The sequence below is a fragment of the Tiliqua scincoides genome, chromosome 7 (assembly GCF_035046505.1).
Source record: "Tiliqua scincoides isolate rTilSci1 chromosome 7, rTilSci1.hap2, whole genome shotgun sequence".
NCBI lineage: Eukaryota > Metazoa > Chordata > Lepidosauria > Squamata > Scincidae > Tiliqua > Tiliqua scincoides.
In genome coordinates, this window is record NC_089827.1 from 71,482,458 (window position 1) to 71,509,564 (window position 27,107).

Sequence of the window (27,107 nt, forward strand, 5' to 3'; positions counted from 1 at the left end):
TAGCATTTTAATTCCTTTGTTAGTTCAGATCATTAGTGTTCTCTGCCCCCTATTCTTTAAAGGCACAGACATATTTCTTTAATGTTTTTCTGTGGTACATCCCCTAAAAAGGCATCTGCCTCTTGTGAAGAAAAAAAAAAATTAAGAACATTCTGGTGAAGGGGGGAAAGATTACCAGTCTGAACAATAGTCAAGTCACCCACTCCCCGGATTTGGATCTCAACACAGAGAGGTGGGGATTAACTCTTTCTGCCTGTGCAGTCATTCTGAATAAAATTCCCCCTCCTCCAAAGCTATTTGCCCAGAGAGGAAGTTATTCTTTGTCTCACTAACAGCTTCCTTCCCTTGGGACACCTGGGAAGCTTGGGGAGGGGCAATGACTAGCTTGGGGAGAGGACAGGGTCTGGAAAAGGATTCACCTTGTTCCTGTGGCACAGTCCCAATCTGGACTGGAGTCCTTCTGGCTGCTTTTTTTTGGTTTATTTTACAAAAGACAAGGATGTACTTAACATCATGTCCAGGTCGATCCTCAGACCGTTACTATGCATTATAGGAAAGCTTAATTTGTATGATCAATTTAGATTTATATATTGATATCCCATCTTTCCACATAGAAATACACAGTAAGCGGACCCAGCAATACATTTTTTTAAAAAATTTACCTAAGTTGGAAAAATATTTCCCAGTTGCAGATGAAGACATAGCTGTAGGAGATACCAGGGGAGACTGGTTTCCAGTGTCTTGCAGCCCACCAGTGGAATGGGACCTCAGCCACTCTTTCCCTTCTTCCTGACTGGCCTGCCGAGAGGATGGAGTATACCTGAAAAATACCACAGCTGGTACACTTAAAATAGCCACAGGCTTAATACACAGACACTTAATAGGAAGCGTTACTGGCTGGTTTCAAGCAGAACCATACAATTACTGATTTTGGATTTGTGGGATTTTGGTTCAGGTAACCCAAGACACAAACACAAACAAATCAATAACATATTTGCATGTGATGGGGAATCATACAAAGAAAATCGCTAAGCCATTAAGAAAGAATTCAACGACAGCATGAGCAAGATAGGGCACAAACCGAATTTCAGACATGTCAACAGTTGAAGAATGACAGATTGGTAACAAAGATAGGTAAAGCGGCCAATTCCTGCATGACATCTGCAACAGGAGCATAGAACACATGTAGACTGAAAGCAGCAGAAAGAACAGCAGCTGTGAAAGAAAAGATCTGTATCTGTTAGTGATGCTGATCGGTAGCATAGCTAGAGGGGGGAAGGCACAAAGTTTTGCAGGTGCCTGAATGCACCGTGCAAGGGGCCCCTCCCCCGCTCCTTTGGAGCCATTCCAGTGCCAATTAGGGAATGGTTCCAAAGGGGAGGGGGAGGGGCCCCTTGCACGGTGCGTTCATGTGCCTGCAAAACTTAGTGGCTTGCACCCCCTCCAGCAATGCTACTGTGTCTGATGGACCCGAATACAGTGTTTGCCACCCATCACGGTCCTTGGTCTCTGTCCTGCCTCCAGACTGATTTAAGGGATGAAAAGAAGAAGAAAATACTCACTTGTACAATAATCCGAGAAACAAAAGCTCAGGGACCCAAATCTCTGGCTGCCTTTTGGTGCTGCTGCCCAACACAGGAATGTGTCACTGCAGCTGCAGGCTATGGCCCACTGGCCAGACTCTGTGGCAGGGACCGAGGAAGGCAAATTCTTGAATGGATTAAGATGGCCAGTTAGCATATGAAGGAATTTCAGATAGTTCAGGTTTCAGCCCACAGCTTGTGCTTTCTGTGTCAATACACAGTCAGGCTTCATTCAGCCAAAAATTTCTTGCAAGCCTAAAAACATTCTTTGCTTTATTATTCTTTTTTTAAAATCAAGGATACGACCCAGAAATTCAACAGCACCCAAGTCTCCGCCCCCCCTTGCTAGTGATTGAGGCTGGAACTACTTCTGTGTATGGGGAGTTCGCCATACGGGCTAGACAGTGCATTATTCAAAATCTTTTTTTTTTTAATTAAATACAGGCTAGACAGCTTGGGGCAGATATTTGAGAAAAGTCTTTGACCAGCACATGTTGCACAAGAATGTTTTTTTGTCCAATTTTCGGTGCCTTTTGGTGCACACCAATATTTCTCCATAACAAGCAGGTTTGTAAACGCATTCTAGATTTTGGCTCAGTATTGTATTTGAATGATTTCATAAAGGTTATGTGTGTGCAGTGGCGTAGCTGGGGTTTGCTCTGCCCCAGGTCACACCCCCAGGGGCCACCGCCCACTTGGCTGCCCCGGAAGTAATAGCGAGGCAATTGACGTCAACACAATAACTTACAGAACATGTGGGGTGAGGCCAGCCACTTCTTCTGAAGTGATGGACTTTGCTCCAGGCATGACTGCAGGAGCGATGGGCAACAGAACCTGCCTATCACCTCCTCAGCCAATCATCTCGGCACGCACCCAGCGACTGCACCTCAGAGCAATGTCACCCTCTTCCTCTGCAGTGAGCAGCATTGCTGCGAGGGTGACCTTGCTGAGACTGGCTGCAGCAGAGGAAGAATCCACAGCCAGTTTTGGGGCGATTGCGTGTCTCAGAGCTATGCTGCCTGCTTTCTTGGAAGTGGGTGGCATAGCTTCAAACGACTGACTGCTGTGAAGGAGTAAAGCAGGTCCTACTGCCTGCTGCTCCTGCAGCCAGTGGCCAAAGGCTCCATGGGCCAAATTGTTGGGTGTGGGGGGTGGGCGAGAGGACCTGTTGCCTCCCCAGGGGACACCCAAAGTGCTGTCTGATACCTCGTGGTACTGTGTGGCTCTATGGAGCTATGCCACTGTTTGTGTGTATAAAGGAAGTACTGTACCTTCATTTTTCAAAACAATATCAAAGAATGTCTTATGAAGTCTCACAATCACAATGCTACCTAAGCTAGCTTTCGGGAACCAGATACTTACGTAAGTTACAGCAAAAAAACAACAGCAACACAAGACGCGATCTGGTTTCCCCCCTTTCCATTCAAGGCAGGTCCTTTAAATCCTCCATATGGCAGCTGGCTTTTTATTTGTCTTCTTGGTCTTTAGATACTGCCTCAAATTCACCAGAATAGGGAGAAGTAGATAATTGCTCAGTACAAAAACATTTCTGATTCCAAGAGACCAATTAGAGTGCTGAGCCAGCTGCAATATGCAGTAGTCAAGATTACTATCCAGTGGATTCTTTTTCTACTAGTAGACAAGTGGGAGAAGCTGAGGCTGATTCTTCAAAAAAAAAAAAAAAAAATTCCGCGTGGAACCCTGGCAGGAAAAAATAGCCCCTTAGGGGCTGCAACTCAAGTGCAAGAGGAAAAATACCCTGTCACTTCTGTCTGAAATAGTTATAGCAGAGGAAATAGAGCTAGCAGCATGCCATGTGCTGTGTGACTCCCTTCACCTTGGAGTACCCGAAAACCATTTGGGCATTTCAAGTGTTCCAGTCAAGCACTCAAAGAAACCTTGAGGATTTTCTGGGCATTCAACAGTAGCATGTGAAAAACTGAAATTGGCAAGCCATGTCTCCTCTTCCCTGCACTCTTGCCTTCAAGCAAAAGAAAAGGGAGGGGTAACAGTGGGGGGGTCACTAGCACACAGGAGAGAACTTGTGGAGCTTCTTACATAGCTAGAGATGAGCCTTAGAGTGTCAGTTTCCACCTGGGATCATGGTTCAGAGAAGGCAGGGAAACTCCATGATCCTTGGTAGGAACTGATGCTCTGAGTAGTGCTGGGGGTGAGGTTAAAGCTGAAAGGACAGCCAGGCTGTGGCATTTATTCATCATCACCATATTACAGGTGGAAAGTTATTCTGATCTGAATAAGTGGGGGAATTTTAGCAGATGACGGATTTGCAGGGATTAATCTGGAGCAGATGCCAAGGAAGAAGGAGAGGTTCTGGTGGAAGACAAGCATCAAAGCAGAGTTTCTAAACCAGTGTGGTCCAACAGTTTCTAAAACAGGACGGCCCACGGACTGCATGCAGCCCAAGAGGACTCATTCAAAGCCCTTTGGGAAGCCCTGCTGCACCCACTGCCGCCTCCTGTTTCAGTGTCTTTTTGGTCTCCCTGCTAAGCCATTTGGCTTCTCGGAGAAGCCAGAATGGCAGGGAGATCAAAAAGCCCTGCCACACCCACAGCTTCCTCCACCTGCTCCTCCTGCCACCTTCTCCTTGGCAGCTCAGAACCCAGAAGTAATTGGCGGTGACGTCATCACATTACCACCAATTACTTCTCCATTTGCACCCGGGGGGGGGGGTGGCACCAGAGTATTGTGGCTCCCTTACCAGTAAAAGTTGGACCACCCTGTTCTAAACGGACATTTCAAGCAAAACTGAGAGTTCCTCTCTGAGTCAAAACACAGGAGGATAGCACAATACCTTAGGCTGCAGGACTATACGCACTTACATGGGAGTAAGTCCCATCAAAGTCAATAGAGCTTACTTTTGAGTAGGCATGTTTAGGAATGTGCTGTTATCGGGATTCTGTACACCCCTTTGTCAGTGGGTTTCTCCTGATTTTTGCCAAATCTGGATGGTCAAGTGAAACGCCTGAGTAATTAATTTGAAGGGAAGAAAAATTACTGAGGGCACAATCCTAACCAGGTCTACTCAGAAGTAAGCCCTACTTTGTTCAATGGGGCTTACTCTCAGGAAAGTATGGTTAGGATTGCAGCCTGAGTGCGCAAATTACAAGCGATTAGTTTCAATAGCGGACACTGCCAGAATAGTACAAAAAGTTTCAATTTTCAAAAAACGGATATCTTAATATACATGAAAATTCGATTTAGTTGTTAATAAACAGGATACACAGTGACAGGAGAAGGATGAAATATTGCCGAGAAAAAGATACAATACAACAGAGAAACAGCAGTCATGCCGAATAAAACATTCTATACCTTAATCCCTTTTTGGGTAGTGTATTTCTGTCAAGCTGCATGCTGTTAAAACAAAGAAGACCCCTGAGGACATACAAGAAACAGAATCCTTCAAAATCATAATTTCTAAAACTGCTTGTATCACAAAAGGTCATTTGCAGTTACCGTAACATAACTTCTATAGAAAGAAAAACACTAATTCATGAAGAATACTGTAGAGTGCAAGGGTTACTTTGGCTCACATATGTTTTTCAGAGGGAAAACTTCCATGCTTTCAGAATGAAAACAGAAATTTACTTAACTAAGCAAGTAAGAATTTATTTCATATTCCCATTTCTAGCCTAGAAGCTCTGGAATTCAGGTTTTTCAGCTCCTTGGGAGGATCAAGTGTAACGTAAGGTAATGGGGACTCATCAGATTTCCGTTCCCTGTGACAGTCTGGTTGGCGTCCATAAACAATATTATCCTGTTTAAGGCTAGCACCAGAATTCATTTTTCAAAGGGTAAGGGGTTAATACCACCCATGGGAACATCTGCAGAACAGATTGAACTTGACTTCATTTATAAAATCATAGGTGGAAAAAGCCTAAAAAGGCCTATTTTCTAAAAGGTCAGTTTAATGTGCCCTTAAGTGAGGACAAATCTATACAAGGCATTTCAGGATCAAAATTTCTATCACTTCAGTAGCCAAGAAAGGGCAACTGTAGGTTATTTACCTATTGTGTCTTGTCTCCTTTTAAGCTTTCTTGCTTAGCTCTTTCTCTTGGTGGTGAAAATCTCTGGATTCCCCTCTTCTCTGCTTCAAAATGGGCTGGGGATGACTTTAGAACTCCCACAATTAGGGGTCAGCATATGGCCTATTGTTTAGGGATTAAGCACCTTCATCCCAGAAGGCATTGGATTAGTGTACCCATTCTACTGAAGCTTGCTTGCACCCAGATTGACCACTCCTTCCCACCTGACCAGGTCCAAAATTAAATAAGGGTGTGCAGGTGAAGATGACTTGGCCAATGACATCATTCCACATTTGACTTTAGACAAAACCAGCAGAATGCAGAGGTGATGCAATTCCTGTACACACACACACACACACACACACACACATGAGTCTTGGCTGAAACTGGTTCAACCATCTTTGCTAACAGAAGCAAAGAGCAACAGTTACAAGCAACAATGACGGTTTTCTGAAAATATTTTTTGTTAGGGACTTAGCATTACAAATTAAAATCAATCTGTTCTTGTATCTCTTGTATTCTTGCAAGGAAACCATTACAAGTTATAACTTAGTAACTCCATGTTGTCCCATGTGCAACCCTAGCATATGAGGATATTTCAAATGAGATTATAAGAATAAATGGCCAGTGATTCTTTGTGTACTCACCAACCCAGTTTAAGATACCCGTACGCACAACACCCTGTGCAGCCATTATTTTTGTATGCGCATGGGTAATATCACAAAGGTTGCAGTGACCCATCCCTATCCTTCATGCACTGATTGGGCCATCTGTGCATGCAGGCACAAACTGTGTGATCCATGCACCAGAAAAGCTGGATGTATGAATCACCCTGTTGGGGGTCTTCATCTGGAAGTCAGACTCTTAGAAGGCAGTGAAGCCTGTTGGGGTGATTGTGGATTATACAAAAAATAAACAAAAGGGTGTCTGCACAAAGCTAAATGTTCCGTTTAAAAGCAGACGAAATAATAAATGGAAAACCATAGTCGCTCAGAGCCACTTTCATTGATGCGTTATTGAAAAAGTCATTAAAACTCATAGATTGTTCCAGTATAATTTTTAACATTATAGGTTCTCAAAGACTTCAAATAAAAGAAGCTATCTATTGAACTCCTGTTTACATAAGATCCAGATTAAAAGCAAGCACATAGCAGGCTGTGATAATGGCATGCTATATCAAACTGACAAGAACTGTATAACTTATTTACTTTGCCAAATACATACTATAATTCAGAATGCATTTGCATATGAAGTCAGCACAGCCTGGTGGATAAAATATGGCATTTAATTTTGAGGCATGTAGGTTCATATTCTTAGTAAGGCATGGATCCCATGGATGACCAGGCCTAGAGATATAAATCCTCACCCTTTAATCTGAGGATAATTCCATTTTCTTTCTCCATGGTCCCTGATATCTACAGAAACATCACTCAGATTGCAATCCTATCCACACTTTCCTGAGAGTAAGCTCCACTGACTATAATGGGACTTACTTCTGAGTAAACAAGCATAGGCTTGAGCTCTCAGTGCATTAGAAAGCCTGGCTTTTTGGAACTTCAGATACAACCTGAAAGTGCACCCAAAAATGTGGATGCTTCCCATTGTTTACCAAGGGATGTATGATCAAATGGGGATGCTATATTTTCCTTGCATTGCAGTACACATTCCAGTGTGCACCTTCCTTTATCAGCTATAGACAGCTTGCACAACAGTTTGCTCTTCTAGTCACCAGTCATGTTTTTCTTTATAGAATGCAATTGAAATACAAAAGGATAGCAGATGGGATTGTGATCATTGCAGACAGTTGTGGGACGGCCATTTCCATGTTTGAATGGATTCTGCTGGATCTCAGTTCCTATGGCTCAGCTTTGGTTCCCCATTTGTAAAACGGCAAGAGAAACCGGGTAGCGGCCATGACACATCCTAGCACTGAAATATTACTTGTTGTTTAACCCCAGGAACAGCTGAATATTAAATAGTGATCAGTTTCCAGTTATAACAATTTTAGAACATGATGCTATTTTTTGCACTTTTTGATGCTTGTATTTGGGGGGGGGGATGAGCTTGGATTTTGGTTTGGGAGGGCATTGTGTTATGCCTTTAGAATGATTTGGGAGTTGTTGAACAACGTTATAAAACATGACTGATGCAACTTTTTAAGTTAAGTCTAATGGTACCAGTATCCAATGTAATGATGGAATTTTGACAGTTAACCTGTAGTGTGACAGTCTGGTTAGGGCACAGGTTGGTCTTGACAAAGTGGAAGGTAGTGGACATTGACATCTATGACAGCACTGTCCCTTCCCACAGAATGTTCATCACCAGGGAGAGAGCGGCCTCTTTTTGAGACTTGTGTGTGCATTGCAACAATCTTAGGGCCCAATTCTATGCTCATCTGGCGCCATGGGGTACAGCAGCTGTTGTGTCCTATGGGGCCAGAGAAGCAGACGGGGAGGTCTCATCAGAGTAAGGGAATATTGATTTCCATTCTCATATGCTGGTATAGAGCTCTGGCAGCCCCAATGGCACAGAACCAAGCTATTTGGATGATGCAGAGCCAAGGAGATCCATGTCGGGCTCCACAGCTCAGGAAGGGAGATAGGATTCGGTGGCGGTTTATGCCGCTAACCCTGCCCTACTCCTAAGCCTGAACCAACCTCCAGCCCACCTTACCCAGTTTTGCCCCCTCCCCACCTTCCCCTCACCCCGAAACTCCTTCCTACCACTTGGTGGGGAAATTTACTGCCTCACTCCTCCACATCTCCCACCAGACTGTTGCTGGGGTAGCACATGGACCACCGGCATTGACCCAGCGTTGGATAGATTTAAATGTTTGGGTTCCTGTGTGAGCTCAGCTTAATGAGAACACAAAACTGCATCTGTTGCTGTTCCCAAATTATTCAGGTCCATTTTTCCTGAAAAAGAAGAGCTGTGCTAGCATCATTAAAATCAGCACCAACCATAGACGATTTCCCTCAGAGAAGAAGCTTCCCACACAGCAAGATATCCATGCAGTTTGCCTTCTCCATGACAAGGTCACCGCCAAAGTAACATATTTGGGTTTTCTGTTAGTTTTAATGCATAATGCCTACATATCTTTTGACTCAGCAAACAAACGCAGCTCACCGGTCACGTGCTGTGGTCTTCCAAATTCTTGGCACAAACGCACCACATTTGTAGTTGCTGAGAAGCGTGGGACACACACTGTGCAGGCCCATTTTAATGTATTCAATGCACACAGTCAGTGGCAATCGTATGATCAAAATTATGATACACACACAGTCTGTTTTGATAAATTGGGAAGGCGATTGGCATGAACATATCCAAGCTACTCCAGGGATAAAGAGAACTTGCATAAATATTTGCCATTTCCTCGCTGCTGAAATATTCATGAAAACAAACTTTCAGCCTTATGAAACGATTCCTGCAGAGAATACTGTGAGATCAATCCAGAGGCAATTCAATGGTGCTTAAAGGCCATTGGAATGGATAGGAGTGAAGTGGGGCTTGAAGTTCTCAGGTTTGGGCCCTTCATTATATTTCTCCCATGCAATTCCTAGCTTTATTTTTACAGATAATTGAAACAAGCCAAAAGTGACTGCCCAGGAATTTATGAGCATTCATGAATATTCATGAATCACAGGGAAAGACAGCGATTCAGCTGTATATGAGGAATCTGTATTTAGTGCACAGTTTCTGCCATGTGTTTAGAGACCACCTGTGTATAATACACTACATGTGTGTAATACTGGCCAAATTGTGCAAATTTAAGCTCATATTTAAACATCTGAATCATCCCAGCAGCCACCCACTGAAGAAAGAGAATGCCTAGTATGTTTTTGGCAAAACTAATAAAGAAGAGAGATTCTGCACCTTTGACTTCCCAACAAAATCAGTTTCTTTATGACTTGCTTCAAGGAGCAGGATTCCCTTGTCTTGGAACAGCCAGGTGAAACAGGCTTTCAGCACTGTCTTTTCTGGAAAGTGGTGGCCATCCAGTTGAATTCAACAGGCAGTTTTCGAAGAGCAGGGGCCCTTCAGCCTGCTTTAAATGTCAACTATCTGCTGCTCCTGGAATGGACACCAGTCTGCAGCACGCAGGCTGCACAGTTTTTGCCTTGTCTGAATTGAAAGAGACTGGCAGAGAATGGCTTTTGCCTATGCTTAGAAAACTAATTCGGTTTTGCTGAGGACTCGAGCAGCTTTGAAATCAGCCCTGCATTTGCTGACAGCTTCAAAGTGCAATGGCCTGGGGGTGAGGTAACTGTTCTGGCTCACATTACATGGGGAGCAACACAAAGACTCCGGTACTTTTCACCCTTAGCGCTACTGCTGCTTCCCTGCAGCTGGCCACAGACGAAGTCACTCTGATCTGCTTCCTGCTCACTAAAAAACTCATTTCCTTTTAAACATAACAGGAAGCATGGGGTATGCTGGGAGCACACCCAGAGCATTCCACACTTTCCATTTTGTTTAAATGCTCAGCAAAGAAAGAGGAAGGTCAAGAGGCAACTCACTGCCTTCAGCATAGTGGGCAAGAGGCAGGCAGGAGAGGGGCATCCGGCCATCATCTTCCACCAGCCCAGTTTCACTCTTCATCTATTTTAGCATGTTCCTGTAAGCAGTTGTTGCTCACAAAGAGCTAAGAAAAGAAGTAAATGCCCCAGAGGGGGATTTTTCCCCCCATGCACTAGAGACAGTTATGCAAGTGCTTATTTATTTATATGTATGTGTGTAAGTATGCATGTATGTAAGCATGTAAGTATGCATGTATTCACCAGGGGAACCGGAAGCAGGGCATTCCCCCTTAAGGGAGTGGCCTGCGACACTGCCACAGGGATCGTGGTGCTGCTGCTTCCAAGGGGCTTTTTTTACTTACCAGGGGGGCAGTGCTGACCTCCTGCAGTATCCTGGAAGCTTGCAGCCCCCTCTGATCTCCTCCGCAGTTGCAGTAAAAAGCCCTTGTCAGGATCCTAAAGCTCCAATGAAAACAGGGTCTATTTACAAGACCCTGCAGGAGGCCATTGCTGTCCCCAGGTAAGTAAAAAAAAGCCCCTTGGAAGTGGCAGCGCCATGATGCTTGTTGCGCTGTTTCCCCTTAAGGGGGAATGCCTACTTCTGGTTCCTCTAGTAGGTCATGACCCACCTACCACTGCAAGCTAAAGAGGTCAAGAAACCACAGGCAAGGGCAATACCAAACCAAGCCTATAAAGAGAGTCTTTGCCTATGCAGCCGGCTGCTGGCGCTGCCACCCTCCCAGCCATGCAAACACTTACTTAGACGCCAACTCCCCTGCATCCTGGTGCCGTCCCTTGCATCTAGCAGAGACAACCTACATCTAAAACCAGGAGGCTGTATGTTACCCCATCATGCCTTGCAACAAGCGATTGAGTTTTTCTCCATCAATCTGTCCAATCCCCTTTTAACGGCATCTAGGCCAGATGCCATCACCACATCCTGTGGCAAGGAGTTCCGCAGATTATATGCTGTGTAAAGAAATACTTTTTTTCTTCGGTTAGGTTCCAAGGCCACACTTTTTGCTTGACTTTCTCTTGACGTACAGCCATTGCTGAGAACCTCTCTCCACTATTAACTCACCTTTCTGAAAGGGTTGAGCGCACACTTCCAGTCCTCATGAGCAGGCTCTGAACCTCCTGAGTGCTCGTTGTCAGGCCGGAGAGGGAGCCATGGTGGCTAAGAGGGAGGTCGATCGATTCGGAGCTCGTATGAAGGCTGGTCATTGACTGGTAACTGGGCGTGTCCTTGCTGCCAGCAGAGGAGCTGCTCAGGTTAGCCGCCCAGACCAGGCCGCCTGACGTGAAGGAGTGGGCGGAGGCGGGACTAGAAGCCAAAGAGTGACTTAAGCTGACGACATCTGTGTTGGAGTCCGAGGGTTTGCTGAAAAGGGGGCTGCTGCTGCCACTCTGTCCGCCGGCGCTGCCCATGCTACCCGTCCCCGAAGAGGGCGATTCCAAGCTGCCTTGCCGTGCTAATGTGGTGCTAGGGCTGGGCATGGCGGAAGTGGATTTCACACCCTCCGTGTTCGGTGGAGGGGAGGCTTTGCCACTTGCTTTGGCACCAAATAACCTACGAGAAAAACAGATCTATGTGTTATCTGGAGAAGCCATCACTTCATGTAACAATATCCCAGAAGCCAAAACACACATATAATACAGGCCAACACACATTTGTCTTTTTAAGACAACCAAATATACCTAGGAATAGGTCTAACTTTAGACTTATTCCTGGGCATATTTTGATTGCTGATTCCAAAAGTGGCATCAGTTTTGCCCTATTCCATCTAGTTTCAGAAATATGGCATAGCCTTGTCAGTGAGGCTACACCATGGCTTCCTCACCAGGAAGCTGCTTGAACAGTTCACTCGCATCTCTGAAACTAGATGGGATAGGGCAAAACCGATGCCATTTTTTGAATCAGCACACCAAATTCATAAAAAAACCACCATAAATTTTGAAAAACATTTTTCTGACTTTCAGTTTTGCAGGTCTGTGTAATTAAACAGCCAACATAAAGCCCTTTTCTCAATTAGTTGCTTGTCGCAATCAAATCCACTTATGCATATTATTGAGATACACTTTCCAAAGCGTCCATTCACTCAAGCACTTGTTCTTTTTGAGGTTCAGAGCTTCCCATGAGGATGAAAAGCACATCCTTCTTATGTTAAGTGGTTGCATAAAATGATTACACTTTCACCCAAATCCAGCAATTAGTCGAAAAGCTTCAATGGTTAAGCCCATATACGACTTAATCATTAGTAAACAGCCTACCATTGTGAACACTAATTCAGAAAGTTTTGGATTTTTTCCTGAGTGTGTTTATAGTACGCAGTTCCTAATTTGAGCTCCTTTACCTCTGGGTGACTTCAGTCTGGGGACATTTTTTGCTGGCTTTTGGGAAGTTATTCTCCAAATATGAAGACTACAAAAAATTTGTTTCAGAAGGGGTCCAAAATATAGCACGTGGTTATAATCTTGTGCAGAAAGAATTTTCTAAATGTAGTGTGCAAGTGTAGCACCAAAAGTAAACAAACGCAGTGTACTGTAATATTAAGTCATAGCAAACCAACTCATTTGACATCCATAAAGCGCTTAGCTAGCAATTGGCCACAAGAGGGCAGTATTGGCTTTGTTTCAGCAATGTGTTCCTGCTCCTAAAAACGTATAAGGATTTATTCTTCCAATATAATGTATTTTGCAAAGCTGCAAGATCAATAAGCTTTGATATGCAGACATTTGCCACACCGTAAAAGAGAATGCTGGATTAACCCCTACTTCTCTGGAGTTAAATACCTGGCTTAAAATACTGCCGTAATACTAGAATCTCCAAAATAATACATTTTCAATGTCTAATGATTTGCAGATTGTAGTTAATAAAGGTCAAGGGCCTATTCTGACAGGGAATAAAATGCAATCAGAAAACAGAAGACCTTGGGAGGACATCTTTATCCCTTAATAGCTCCTCATCAGGAATTTTCTAAGCAGTAACAAGCAGTCTCATATGCATTCCCCACTAAATCTCCTGCCCGCAAGTTAAGCTATGCGGCCGGGCACATGAATGTGGGGCTGCTGAGTGCATAGTCCAGTCTGAATCAGGAACTACACATGCAAACAGTGGTCAGGCATAAGATTTTTCAGCCCTGGCTGTGCTTGTGTAGCCCTAGCTAGGCCTTCTGATTTGTACCAATCTGCTGCTCAAGACAAGGACCAGGGCAGAGTGAGGGATGGACTAGATTTAACCCATCCAGTGGCATAGCTAGAAGGGGAGCAACGCACTATGTTTTGCAGAGAGCCTCACTGCGGTGTGCAAGCAGCTCCTCCCCTTCCCCTTCAGAGTCATTCCGGATGGGGAAGCAAAACGGAGAACACCCAGAATGGCTCTGAAGGGGAGGGGCCACTTGCACAGTGCGTTCAGGCAACGTGACATCCTTTCTAGCTACCCCACTGAGCCCTTCCTTGCTCTTCTTTTGAAAGAGCCTATTAGTATTTTGGCACTCTCTCTGAACAGGGCTATGGATGTGCAATCCCTTCTGATGCAAGTTTCAATCGAGGTGCACGTACTTACAGTTCATCTTCACTGGGAATTTCCAAATTAAGTACCCCAGAGATGCAATGGGATGAGGGAATGTCACATTCTGCCTGATTTTTCACTCCTGTCTTCTCACAGCAAGGTGGCCACACCCTGTTAGCTACTCAAAGTTCTCATATAGAAAATTCAAGGAATTGTTCGGGAGTACTTGCTCTGCCTTGTGTTGGGGGTGCTGCTTCCACCAGCCAGTCATCCTTTCCATCTGATCCAGAAGCCAGTCAGAGGGTAGAAAGGTCTCTTTACCACTTCCCTCATCTGTGGCACTTAAAAATTACAACAGTCATGTCTGAAGTGGTCCTAGGAAATGTGGTTCCCCAGGGCTCCTGACTCCATAGTGATTCAGAATCCCTTGAGTTCAGAATTATTTTTCAGGGCTTTTGGTGCTGTTGTGCAGTATTCTAGACCAGGGGTGCCCAAACCCCGGCCCTGGGGCCACTTGCGGCCCTCGAGGCCTCTCAATGCGGCCCTCAGGGAGCCCCCCAGTCTCCAATGAGGCTCTGGCCCTCCGGAGATTTGTTGGAGCTCACACTGGCCCGACGCAACTGCTCTCAGCGTGAGAGCAACTGTTTGACGTCTTGCATGAGCTGTGGGATGAGGGCTCCCTCTACTGCTTGCTGTTTTACATGTGTGATGCAGCAGTGGCAGTGAAGGAAAGGCCAGCCTTCCTTTGTACAAGGCCTTTTACAGGCCTTGATCTATTGCAAGACCTTCATTCATTAATATAAGTTCATCTTTAATATATTCATTTATGTAAATTTATCCAAATTTTAAATGTAAATTAATTCTTTTTTTCCCTGGCCCCCAATGCAGTGACAGAGAGATGATGTGGCCCTCCTGCCAGAAACTTTGGACACTCCTGCTCTAGACTTACCCCAATACAGGGAGAAAAGTGGGGGAGAGGAAGAAAGATATTGCAATTTCTACCTATTTTATTATTATTTTATTTATTTTTCACATTTTTCTATTGCCCTTTCTTCAAGGAGCTCGGGATGGTATACATAGTTTCTCCCATCCCTGTGACCTCACAACAAACCTGTGGGGTAGGTGAGGCAGAGAGCTGGTGACTGGCCCAAGTTCACCCAGGAAGCTTCATAGCTGAGCAGGTATTTGAACCCAAATCTTCCAGGTCTAGGTTTGAATTCAGAATTGATCTCAGGTGAAAAAGGAGCAACTTTCCAACCTTTCCTGGAAAATTGGTTTGTTAAGCCCAATTCCAAACAGAACCCTGGGAGGTCTGTCCATCAGGATAACAAGGGAAAATACAATACACACTGAATGTGATGTAGAAGTTTCTGGGCACCGGAGATTTGTAAATTTTTTATTATATTAGTTATTGGTACCACATAAACCTCGCACTTCAAATTAGTTAAGCCAGAACAAACATAGGCAGTTCTGCACACATAATCATTAACACTGATCTGAATCTCCCAGTGCCAGTGAAAGCAACAAACAGCTGATAAGGTTTTCATAATCTGCACCAATGGCTGTATTTTGGTTAATGTGGAAAGGGTGTCAAACGCTGTTGCATCTGCTATCAAATTTCACTGCATAACTTCTTACCTTCTGAACGTGGGTGAGGCAATGTCTGGGTATTTTGAACCCGGTTGCCTGAGGCCTGGTGTTCCACAGGCACTGGCTGAGGTCGGGCTTGATTTTGGGGAGCTGGACAACGACACACTCTCGGAATCGGACACTGCAATTTTTTCTTTCTCTTTGTCTGTCTGGTTGATGGTGACGGGACTGGAACGCCCTGAGTTGATCTTGGAGGGCTCTCTCAGTTTGTTGGTGCCTGCAGCCCCTGCGGACTTACTGCTGACATTGGAGTCGATGCTACTGGTGCTTGACCGGTGCCCGCCTCTGCCGGGGATCCCAGTCGTGCTGGACTTTGACGGGCGAGGCAAACTTCGATACTGCAGGGTGGTCTTTGAGCTCACATGCAACACGCCATCGTCCTGATTCTGCGAACCGTCTAGGCTGGTTTTCCTTCCTGCGTTGGACTTCCCACCAATAGCTGCCGATTTGGGCATCTTTCCCAGGGTTGCGGAACCGCTGGTTATAGTTGCACCACTTGCTGTGATGATCGTGGAAGGGCCAACTCCAGCTTTTTTGAAACCAAAGGAACCTGCAGCAGTCGACCTGCCAATCCCCGAGGGAGGTTTTTTCCCTTCATCCCCACTGCTTTTCCCAGCATCGGATGGAGAACGCTGGATAGAGGAGCCTTTGAGGGGAGTTTTTACTTTTTCGGAAGCCTTGGCATCATCTGTTTTTCCTGACAAAAAGTAGTTATGTAGTCATCTATATTTTCACCAATTGACTTTCAGTCACAGTATGCATGTACAACATGGATACACAGTGGTGTAGCAAGCCAACCTGGAGCCAGGGGAAAACTTAAAAATGATGCCTCCCATGTCACACGTGGATGTCACTTTCAGGTGTGACATCACACCCACGGTTTGTTTTTTAATTGAAAAATAAAAAAAAATCTGCTGCCTTCCCCCACCCCCAGCCCCCCTCCTGTTTGCCCCCCAAGAGGCATGAGCAGTGATTGGAGTCTCTGGCCATTTGCTCCCCTTGCTCCACTGCCTCCTCCCACCACCAGCTTCCTCCTGCCTGCCCCCCAAGCCTCTCAGAAGGCCCTCAAGTTCAAGGAACAAGGGGAGCAAGTGGCCAGAGACTTTGATTGCCGCTGCCCGTTGCAAGAGTGATGTTTTTTTCTGGCACTTTTTGCGAGAGATGCAAGCAGTAATTGCTGGGGGGGGGTGTGCAACTGTGCAGGTGGGTGATTAGACAGTTGCCGCTAGGCAGTCTGCAGCCCAGTGCTATTGCTACCCCTGCACCCCCTCTAGCTACGCCACTGTGGATATGTTTCTATATTTTAAATGAGAATATGTATCACTTGGTCCTTACTGGAGTTCCCTTTCAGCAGTCAAGAAGAGCAATGGCCAAATTCCACCATGAAATCTGCTTACCTTGTCAAGAGCCACAGCTCGCCACGGACATTCAGATCAGTTCCTCAAATTCCAGTTGCTTTCATAGGCCCTGCCAAACTTCCCGTCTTGAACATCACAGAGGCCTACTTTGCTTGCACTCAGACTGCATCACATTTTGTCCATGTGCACAAAAACACCTGTCTGTCTAATGTTTAAGCCAGGAAGTATGAAAGCACATAAGACTGCAGCTGGAATCTGTGGATACAATTTCCAGCCAAGATTTCATCTTGAATTCCACTTTGGGTTGAATTAAGTAACACCCCTACTCAAGATTACACATACTAGAAGAAAGGAGGCTAACATAACATATGCAATGCAGACTTTTCCCTCAAATCATACAAGTGGCAGCAATCACTTGCAATTAATTTATCCCCCTCCCCAACAAGCCCTCCCCCCTTCACCTCAACAAGGAGGGCTTTCCTATGTGTTTATTTTCCTTCCCAAGAACGGGGTTGCCTTCTAAATTGAAACAAATAGGGAATCAGGTTCTGTGCATGTATCAGAGCACATTTACCTTATGCACAGCAAATGTGCTTTTTTCTAATTACACTTTCATTAGCAGTGTTTTCTTTCATATTCTGAATATTGCTTTAACAAGCAGGAATACCTTTTCTGCTTTCCATAAAACATTACATATAATGTATGCTATAATCACAACACAGTAACTTTTTAAAATAAGTGTTCAGGTATTTATCTCCACCCACATCAGAATCCACTGTTGTCAGGACTACTCCAGCACAATTTGCAGTATCCACTGTCGGCATTAAGAGAAAAGTCTCTCCCATAATATGTGGTATTTATATAACTACATTTGTTTTGCCTTATATGTTCAACTAAAAGCTGCTGAAAACTTCTCAAGATGGAGTAGAGGAAGCTGGAATAATCATGAAGTCACATTTCATGTTTCAAATGTGATATTCAAAGAAATGTGTGTGATGATTTTTCGTTGGGTTCATGGCGATGGGTTCATAATCTATCATGAACAAACACATTCTCTGAGAAAGAATTTTCTTCCACCCAATCCTATCCAACTTTCCAGCACTAATGCAGCCAGAAGTAAGGGAACAAATGTTCCCTTACCTTGAGGAGGCCTCCATGACTGCCCCCTCACATGTAGTGCACACCCCACTGACACAGGCGTATCAGTGCTGGATAGTTGGATAGGAGTGCAATCTTAAGCATCTTTACTCAGAAGTAAGTTCCACTGTATTCAGTGGATCTTAGGAAAGTGAGCAATGGATCACACCCTTAGTCTATTGCTGAATACATTTAACATAGGTCTAACCCTATCAGCAACTGTTACCCTGCACATGCCTGATCTTGTCTGATCTCAGAAGCTAAGCAGAGTCAGGCCTGGTTAGTACTTGGATGGAAGACCGCCTGGGAATACCAGGTGCTGTAGGCTTATACCATAGTCTTTTGAGACTGAAGGTTGCCAACCATTCATTTATTGGGGGTTAGATGTTGAGTTTATTTTAATACAGTTATGATTCATTTAGCCCCAGAACAATTATCTACATTAGAACCCTAATTCTCTCGAACACCACCTGCATTACTCTGTACAAAACCAAAAGATGTCTTGGCACATGGAAACTTCTCCTAACACACCCTTAAGATCTAATAAGGGCCAGCAGCTGCATAGCTAGAGGGGTTGCAAAGCACTAAGTTGTGCAGTAATCCTCGCCGCAGCATGCAAGCAGCTCCTTCCCTTCAGAGCCATTCTGGGCCCTGGGAGCAAAACAAAGGCATTCACCTTGACTACCCATGCGCGCCATCCTGCATTTGCCTCCGTTTTGCTCCCACCACCCTGAACGGCTTTGAAGGGGAGGGGGAGGGGGCCACTTGCACAAGAGGCTCCCTGCAAGACTTGGCGTTTTGCACCCCCTCTAGCTGCACTGCTGGCCACAGCTTTGGGGTCAATGCACACAATCACAGATCCTACACACAAAGGTTCCGAACTCCTTTCCTACCGGGTGTCTTGAGTGCACTCGTTCCTGTTTTATGCCTAGATGCCGCTGTTGCCCCTACTTGTGCAGTCATGCCTCTTCTCCAAGAGCCTGTTTGGGAGATGGTCAGAGAGGTTTTCTGCCCTGCTTTCTCAGCATCATCCAGCAGTCCAGAGGGGTGGCCCTTCCACTTGCCACTGCTGTCAGCAGAGCCGTCAAAATCTTCTTCTGGCTTCTTCAGTTCTTCACTGCTGCCCCAAGCTTCTCCATCCGTGACGGAATGTTTCTCCGAATCAGTCTTCAGCTGCAAGACATTGGCATCACAAGCATCAATCAGGAGCTGCCAATTTTAGTTCATTTTTTTCATTCATTATGGTGCAAGAGTTCAGAGATTAGGACAAGGAAAGAGGTACTTGATGCCATATCTCTTTCCTTGGCTCCAAATGTTTAATGATCTCTGAGAAGCAATTTTCTTCCACTCATTTTCTGAAAACATCATTTTTTTTACTACTGCCACTAACAGTGACACCGCAGGGACATTTTTCACATGTTGGATTACTTGAAGCAACATTTGTTTACAAATGCCAAGGATAATTAAAATAAAAACAATCTTGAAAAAGATTTCTATATCTTTTTCTATATCCTTAAGCCCATTGATAACAACACTAGCATCGCCCTAAAAGAAAATTCTCAATAAATGATGGAAAATCAGAAAGCAATAACATTTAAAAGCCTTATGTTTCAAAACTATTCTCCAGATTCCAAGTCTAACACTGTATCTTGGCATGCTGGCAGATTACTGGCACAATCCAAAAGGCACCTTATGCTGGGCCAAGTCCCTTGAGCAGGCATAGGAGGGTCACAAATGCACCATAAAGCATGTTTGCGCCTCCGTGGGAGGAAGCCGCATTGGCGCATGTAGATGTGCCGATGCGCGAAGGCTGGCAGAAGCCTCCGTAGCGGCTTCCTCGCCACCACTTGTGTCAGCGCGCCCGTGGTCAGCACCCATACTTCAGTATTGGGGAGCCAGCTCACCTTGGGGCCTCTTATGCACAGTGGAGCCCCAAAACACACTTCTGAGCTGCTGGATCAGCAATTTCCAATCTTTTTTTTTTTTCTCATCTCATGGCACACTGAGAAGGTGCTGAAATTGTCAAACCACAACATCAGTTTTTTGACAACTGACAAGGCACACAACACTGCTTGCAGGAGGCTCACTTCCCCCAATGACCCTACTAACAAATGACCCTCCCCCAAACTCCCACGGCACACTTGCAGACCATTTGCAGCACAAAAATATGCCTCAGCGCAGTGGATGCAAATGCGCTGGGTGGAAGCTTTTGTCTTCAATATCAATAATACAGAAGGCTCGATATGGGCTTTCGTTCTTTAAAATATTCATATATCTTGCTTTCCTGCCAACGTTCAACATGGCTTATAAAATCTAAATAATCAAAATCCAGTAAAATAACGTACACTACAAGTGCATATCTATGCGCAGAAGACTCCCATAGGCTGCCTACAGCAGAGTTTTCCCCACTTTTCCAATCTCTGGGTGCACAACAAGGGAGGGTTAGGAGGCAGGCAGATCCAGTCTGCCTCATCCATTCAGGACATAAGCATGCAAGGGGATGAGATTGTCGGGAAAGGTAGGTCATACGGAGGGCCCAATCCTATCCAATTTTCCAGTGCTGGTGCAGCTGTGCCAATGGGGCATGCACTGCATCCTGTGGTGGGGAGGCAGTCCCAGAGGCTTCCTTAAGGTATGGGAACATTTGTTCCCTTACCTCGGGGCTGCACTGCAGCTGCACCAATGCTGGAAAATTGGATAGGATTGGGCCCTAAGGCTGCAGGAATGTATTACACATGGAGACTGCACCTGAACCAGACCGGATCGTGGCAGCCCACTTTGAGATGGCTGGACTCACTTCAGGAAGCTGCTAATAATCAACAATGGCCATCATGCGTCAACAGTGAGTGTTGTACAGATTGCCTCATAATGGGGACAATAAAAAGTAGACACACATAGGACTGCCCTGTAGGTGGGTTAAGTGCAGCCTTGTGGTTGTGGCTGTGTTTAAAATGACAACCACCATGCACTCCAATAGGATAACACTATACCTTTCAAGCCTCCCAAACTGTGATATAGAACTTCTCCTTAGGTTCCTGGAAATTCCATGCTGGGAACAATAGAAAATCTGATAGTGCCATTAAACTCCCACAGTGTTTATGACTCTCCACAGGAACTTGATTAGGAAGTACATATTCCTCTTTGCTGTTGGAGGATACATGCTCAGAATGTGGCATTTGCTTGCCTTTATTCAATTAAGTGTTTATTACAGCTCCATGACATTGATTTGTATCGTTATACGGATAACTTGTGTTGAGAGGGCTTCAGGATGCTTACAATTAAGAAAAATAACATTGGAAAATAGATACAAGGGTCCCTCAGTATCCACAGATTTGTAGTATTGGGGGGTGGGAAACGGAACCCCTGTGGATATGGCGGGGACGCCCATATAGGTAATACTGGAAAATCAAATTGTGCATAAGTGTATAAGGCAGGGCTTTTCAGACTGGGGTGTTGTGACGCCCCAGCCTGTGGGGCCTGGCCTGTTTCACCTTATGGGGCAGGGGCAGCCAGGAGGCAGGGAGGAAGCAGCTCAGGGGTGCTACAGGGGCTTGGGTGCACTTACCTGAGCCTCCTGCTAAACCGGAAGTGGAGTGCGATAGCTCCACTTTCACTTGTGAAGCATCAGGGAGACCTGTGGACAGCCACACAGGGCTCCCCGCACCCCCGGGAGGCTGCAGGAGGCTCCTGTAAGTGCATCCAAGCCCCTGCAGCCCCCTGGGGATCGCGCCGCTGCCTTCCCTCTGTTCCCACTGCTTCCCCCCCCCCGCCCCATAAGAACTTACTGCGGCTTTCAAACTCTCTGGGAGTTTGCAAACTGCAGGCTTAAGGAAAAACAAACAATGAAGCCCCTCAAGCCATTGTCTGACCACAGTGCTGATCAAAGTGCAACTACTGAAGGAGAGAAAAATGTCAGTACTTACATGGGCATGAGCATTCTTTCTGGAAGAGGCGGTGATATTGGAATAAGAGCTGACGGATGAGGCAGTATTCAAGTCATCTGTGCTGATGTTATCCAAGGTATCACTCAGGCCACTGCTAACAGAACTGCTGTCATCCCAGCTATAAAAAAGAAACAGAGAGGATGACCACCATTTGTATAACAGCTGCTCACAGTGGGTTTCGTAGACAGTGTGAAACAATGTCTCCTACGTTTCTTTCAGATCGCTTTAACGACCTTTTTCCAAAACAGAACACAAGTACGTGGGGTTCCCAGGTGGACTCTCATTGGGGCAAGGCTCAAACCACTACTTGCTTCGCTTCGGCAAGGCTGTTGAGTCATGTGCCTTCAGATCGAACCCAGCAACAATTTACCATTCCTTTGCTGCTGAACGTGTATTGCCAGCGGCTTGGTTTGTGAAAGACCAGGAGGCCCTTTAGAATTCTAATTTGATTTTCAGTACGACCCAGTAAAAACCACTAGAATGGGTTGTTTCATGGTTCATTGCAACCACACTCCAGATCCTGCCAAGGGAAACTCATTCCACTGGCTCGTTGTGCCAGCCTAAGCTTTATTATTCGCTTTAAGTGCTTCTATAGATTTCCCAGACAAATAAAGGAAACCTGGCTGTGGTCTAACCACCTGTCAAGCCTGATTGATGCTCTGATGGCCTGTACACTTGGGGTTTGCCCACTTGGTGTCTTTCAACCCACAGTAAAAGTCCGAAGGAGCATGCAAGCTTGAGAATATAGATGGAAGTGCAGTGGATTTGTGTTAGCAGTGATGGCAACAGGTTGTCGAGGGTCTCGGAGCAACGTCTGACACTGCTACTTGAGGGTGCACTGGGTGCTACTACTACCATTATCACTAGTGCTGAAGCTCAAACAGGTTGACCAGACCAGGACAATTGTGTCCTGGTCAAATATGCCCTGGTCATTGGTGCCCCTGGACATTTGCATCTATTTTGTTTGTTTGTTTTGCAACTCAGTTATTTGTATCCCACTACAATAGGGCAACAAAACCCATGTTATATATGCTAAGCTTATCCGAACTCTTATTCCAGGGAGAGAAGTGAGTGAAGCAAGCAAGTGTCAGGGGGTTGAACACTGCTGCCTCCCCCGTCTCCTCTAATACAGGGTGAGTCACAGTGGTCTCTGGGATTTTAGTGTACCACTACATCGTGATGGAAAGGGACAGGGTAACATAATGGTAATGGAAAGAAAAATGGTCAAAATATTTTACAGACCTTACAAATGCTGGATGTGTCCACCCTTCAAGACACAGCAAATGTCTAATCTGTAATCCAATTTGGCCCATACTCGCACCAGCACTGCCTGGTCCACCTGAGCAATAGCCATAGGAATGCACTGTTTTGGTTCCATTAAATCCCGCAGGGTTAGCACAAATACCTTGTTTTTAATGTAGCCCCAGAGGAAATTGAGCACAGAAGTGCCATTGAACAGCAATAATGGATTTGGTTTTCATCAGATTTCTCCTCAGACTTTAATTCAAGGCTGTTTACATAGGCAGGCTGTTCTAAATTCCCGTAGGGATTTTTACAATTGAAGAAAGGTTCTATCTTTCAAGAACCACACAACATTTCAGATGGATCTTTTACGGTCTGTTATCACTTTCTGGCCTCCAGATTCCTCCAACACAGGCTGACAAGCAGCTCCTTCATCTCTCCAAGAGCAGGTAGAATAACTCAGATGGGCTTGTCAGCTGCTTCAAGGTCTTGCCGTTCACGGTGCCGGTGGCCTCAAACTGGTGACCTTCGGATGTTATCTTCAGGCAAACGGAGGCTCAACCCTCTAGACCAGACCTCCTGCCCAGACCAGACCTCCTGCCCTCCTTCTTAAAATGGAGTAAGACTTCTCTGCACCTGATGGCATCCTGACTGATCTAACTCCCCCACCACCACCACCAGCCAAGGACATGCTGATTTCCCAGTGTGTGCGCATACAAAACCGCGCATACAAAACTTGGAGACTTTCTGTTTCTATCACCACGCTGTGGTTCCATTTCCCTTACTGTTACAGTGTTACAAAATTTCAGAGATCATTATGACTTGCTCTGTATTACCAACCACCATGAACCAGGTTCTACAGCATGGATTTGGGCAGTTCATAGTCTTCAGTTTAGAGAGGAAACAGTTCACTGGCATCTAGGCTATGGATACGCAGTGTAAATTCTTACTAAAGAATGTCGATTCAATAACACATTTGTGTATGATTCTATGGTGAGAGAGATGGCGCTGTGAGATACAGGAAGCTGGACTAGTTGTGCCTATGGCCTGATCCAGTGGGGCTGTTCTTATGTTCATTAAAAGTAGACTTTGGACCCAATCCTAAGCAACTTTCAAGTACTGATGTGGCTATGCCATTGGGGCGTGTGCTTTATCCTGTGGCAGTGGTGGGCTGTCACGGAGGTCCCTTCAAGGTAAGAAAACTGCACTGGCACCAGAAAATTGGACAGAATTGGGCTTTTGGTGCCTTATCCTCTACAGTCAGTCACTGTGTGGTTTCATGCCGCATCAAGAGAAACAATACCCTAACTATGAGAGGCTCTTTTTTCACTTGATTGGGTAACATTAGCTTTTTCTGTGACCCTTCTTGATGTGTAAGCAAAAGCAGCTGCTGCCTCGTCTCACAGCTGTTGCTCAAACAGCACACCCTTTCCCCAGTCTATAAAAAGAAGCTGGATACCACTGCGAGGTAGCCAGACATGACGGAGCTGGCTGATTAGAAATATCTGAACAGAGAGAAACACAACCATTTTAGGAATGTTTAACAACTGCTGTTCTAAAGAAATGTAGGTGGGCTTCAAGAATTTTCTTATAAATAAATGTTCAGAATCTTCATTGTTCCTGCTTTGCATCTATGATAAAATCCACATGCATTCTGAAGGATATCCCTAAGCAACTATAAGTGAGGAAAAAATAATTATCTCAAACTGGAGACTATTATTAATTTTGTTTACCAAATCCTGCTGATTCTAATCAGCTTTCCCTGAAATTTATACAGTAACTTCGCACTAACAGCCCAATTCTATCGGAGACAGCCATCTTTGCACCTTCTCTTTCACTGATACTGACTGCTATAAAGCAGTTATCACCAGTTGCAAAAAGGTGCTCCAGCAGCATGCAAAGTCATGTGCTGCTAGTGTGCTGGTAGGGAGAGCCTTCCCACAACCTCTGGCGCTGTGCAAAGGCACTGCTGATAGAGGTAAGGTGTTAGGGGAGGCAGAACAGGGGAGGACAGAAAGAGGGAGCAGTGGGGTGAGAGGACAGCAGAATGGGTTGGCAACTGGGTAAGGGATGGGCAGATGAGGGATGGGCAGATGGGAAGCATAGGGAGTGACTCCATGCACTCCAATTGGTGGATCCCGAGACAGGCAACTGCTGTGGCCGCCCAGAATGGCTCCGATGGTGAGTTTGAAGGGCTGCTTACATGGTGCATTGCAGCACCAGCAATACTTAATGCACTGCCTTTCCTGTAGCTACACTGCTGTCAGGGTGCAGACTGGCCACTGGCACAACCCAACCAGAGGAAAGGCAGAAAAAGGGCAGAGAATGGGGCAGGAAAGTCCCTCAGTAATCAGACAGCTCTTTTGGTATCTAAGGTTTCGGAAAGGAAGTAAGATCTTGCTCTGGTTTTCCCCTGTATGCCAGCTGTGTGCTTAAAGTATATAAGGAACTATCTGATCTATTTTAGGTGTTGTGAGGTGAGCTGACTCAGCCTTTTACTAGCCAAATAAAAACTGCAGTTAGCTTGATTGTGTCTGCATTGTTGCTTATGACTGGACAACAAACAGGTCCTGTGAGACTCCCCATGGGGGGTGGTGGGGGTGGTTCACAACATTAATAAGTTGAACCAAAGAATCCATGCTGCTGGTCCACAGCCAGTGGTGCTCATTAAATGGCAAGCTCAGTGTCACATTCAGGCTGAATTAGGGAAGGAAAAAGACTTTGTGACTCATTCACTAACTTCCTTCTGAATTAGTTTAGCTCGTTAAGGGAGGCAGAGAAGAAAATAATTGGAAGATTTGACTTCTAGAAGTTCTCTATAGTACAGCTGACACCATTGGCCTCCTTTATCCCTCTCCCCCACAACATTTAACCCATCATCCATTTTTTGTTATCTGTCCTGGCTGTTAATGAGTCATAAAGGGACAGAGCTAATCCTGCCTTGTCGGATTCAAGATGGCACAGGCTACATAAAAATCAGACCATAGACTGTGCAAGTCAGGCAAGGCAATGCATCCTTCTAGAAGCTGAGAGGGGCTGTAAATTTTGCTACAGCTATTCTGTCTTCATAAGTAAATGCCTCTGAAGGCCATCAGACGAATACTTTGCCTTCTCCTCAGCAAGCATAAAGCACTACCTGTCATTTTCAAGGATGACAGTCACTGAAGTGTGAATTCTGAATGACTTCGTGGTCACTGAAGAGATTTAATCAGGATTTCCACAGCTAAATTGTGGGTGGCTAAGGAAAAATTCATAACAAACAGAACTGCTTTTGTTCAGAACAACCTGCTAGAGAAGCTTTTTCAGAAAGATAAGCTGGTTTGAAATATGGGCTGCCCAATCCTAAACTGTGCTGATGCAGTAGAGCTGCATGACTCTATCCAGTGCATGGCTCTATCCAGTGCAGCATAGGAACAGGCTGGAGGCCTCCTCAGGGTAAGGGGATTTTTTTTCCTCTTACCATGAGTAATGGTCCAGCCTGCCCTATGGGGCTACTGGGGGCTACTATGGGGCTACTGCCCTATGCCTGCTAAATAGCAGGCGCAAGTTCAAGTGGCCTGTTGTAACATCAACAGATCCGGGTGGGGTGTTAGAAAATGGTGTAGGCCTGCTCTGCCAAACCCGCCCCCCTTCTGGGCTTGATCCACCCCCATTCTGCCCTCCATGCCCTAAAATGCTCCCTTGCCACCTCCTGCCATTCCTCTGCTGCCTGGCATGATCTTACCTGAGCTGTCAGGTGGAATGCCTGAATGCAGCACTGGCAGGGCAGCACAAGCCTTGCCACCAGGTGTATCGCCAGGTGGCTGACGGCACATTTGAGATACCCTTCACCAGAGCAGGGACCACCGCTCCTAACCAGGGATCATCTGGTTAGGATTGCACAGGCAGTTAAAGAGAACAAGTTCTTTGCCATATGTCAATAGTATTGGTGACTAAACTAGAGCAATAAAAAACAGACTTCTTTTGCAAACCATTCCCTAGACCAGTGGTTCTCACATGTTTTAGGCCGGGACCCACTTCTGAGAGTGACAACCTGACCGAGACCCACCGGAAGTGATGTCATCAAGCTGGAAGTGATGTCATTTCTGGAAGTGGCATCATCAAACAGGAAGTGCCATCATT

The 27,107-nt window shown here is 45.4% G+C and overlaps 1 protein-coding gene and 1 pseudogene across 2 annotated transcripts in view; one reads left to right on the plus strand and one right to left on the minus strand.

The window, feature by feature from the left end:
* The window catches only part of NAV3 (neuron navigator 3), a 305,431-nt gene that overhangs the window by 56,476 nt on the left and 221,848 nt on the right, over positions 1-27,107 (minus strand). For both annotated transcript variants that reach the window (XM_066634436.1, XM_066634435.1), the window contains exons 13-18: positions 21,729-21,861; positions 18,693-18,972; positions 15,293-16,001; positions 11,225-11,713; positions 4,914-4,955; positions 663-820 (exon numbers count right to left, since the gene is read on the minus strand). In XM_066634436.1, coding sequence (XP_066490533.1) covers positions 663-820; positions 4,914-4,955; positions 11,225-11,713; positions 15,293-16,001; positions 18,693-18,972; positions 21,729-21,861 — 1,811 coding nt within the window. The remainder of the gene's footprint in view (positions 1-662; positions 821-4,913; positions 4,956-11,224; positions 11,714-15,292; positions 16,002-18,692; positions 18,973-21,728; positions 21,862-27,107) is intronic.
* LOC136657743 (5S ribosomal RNA) lies at positions 18,008-18,126 on the plus strand (annotated as a pseudogene).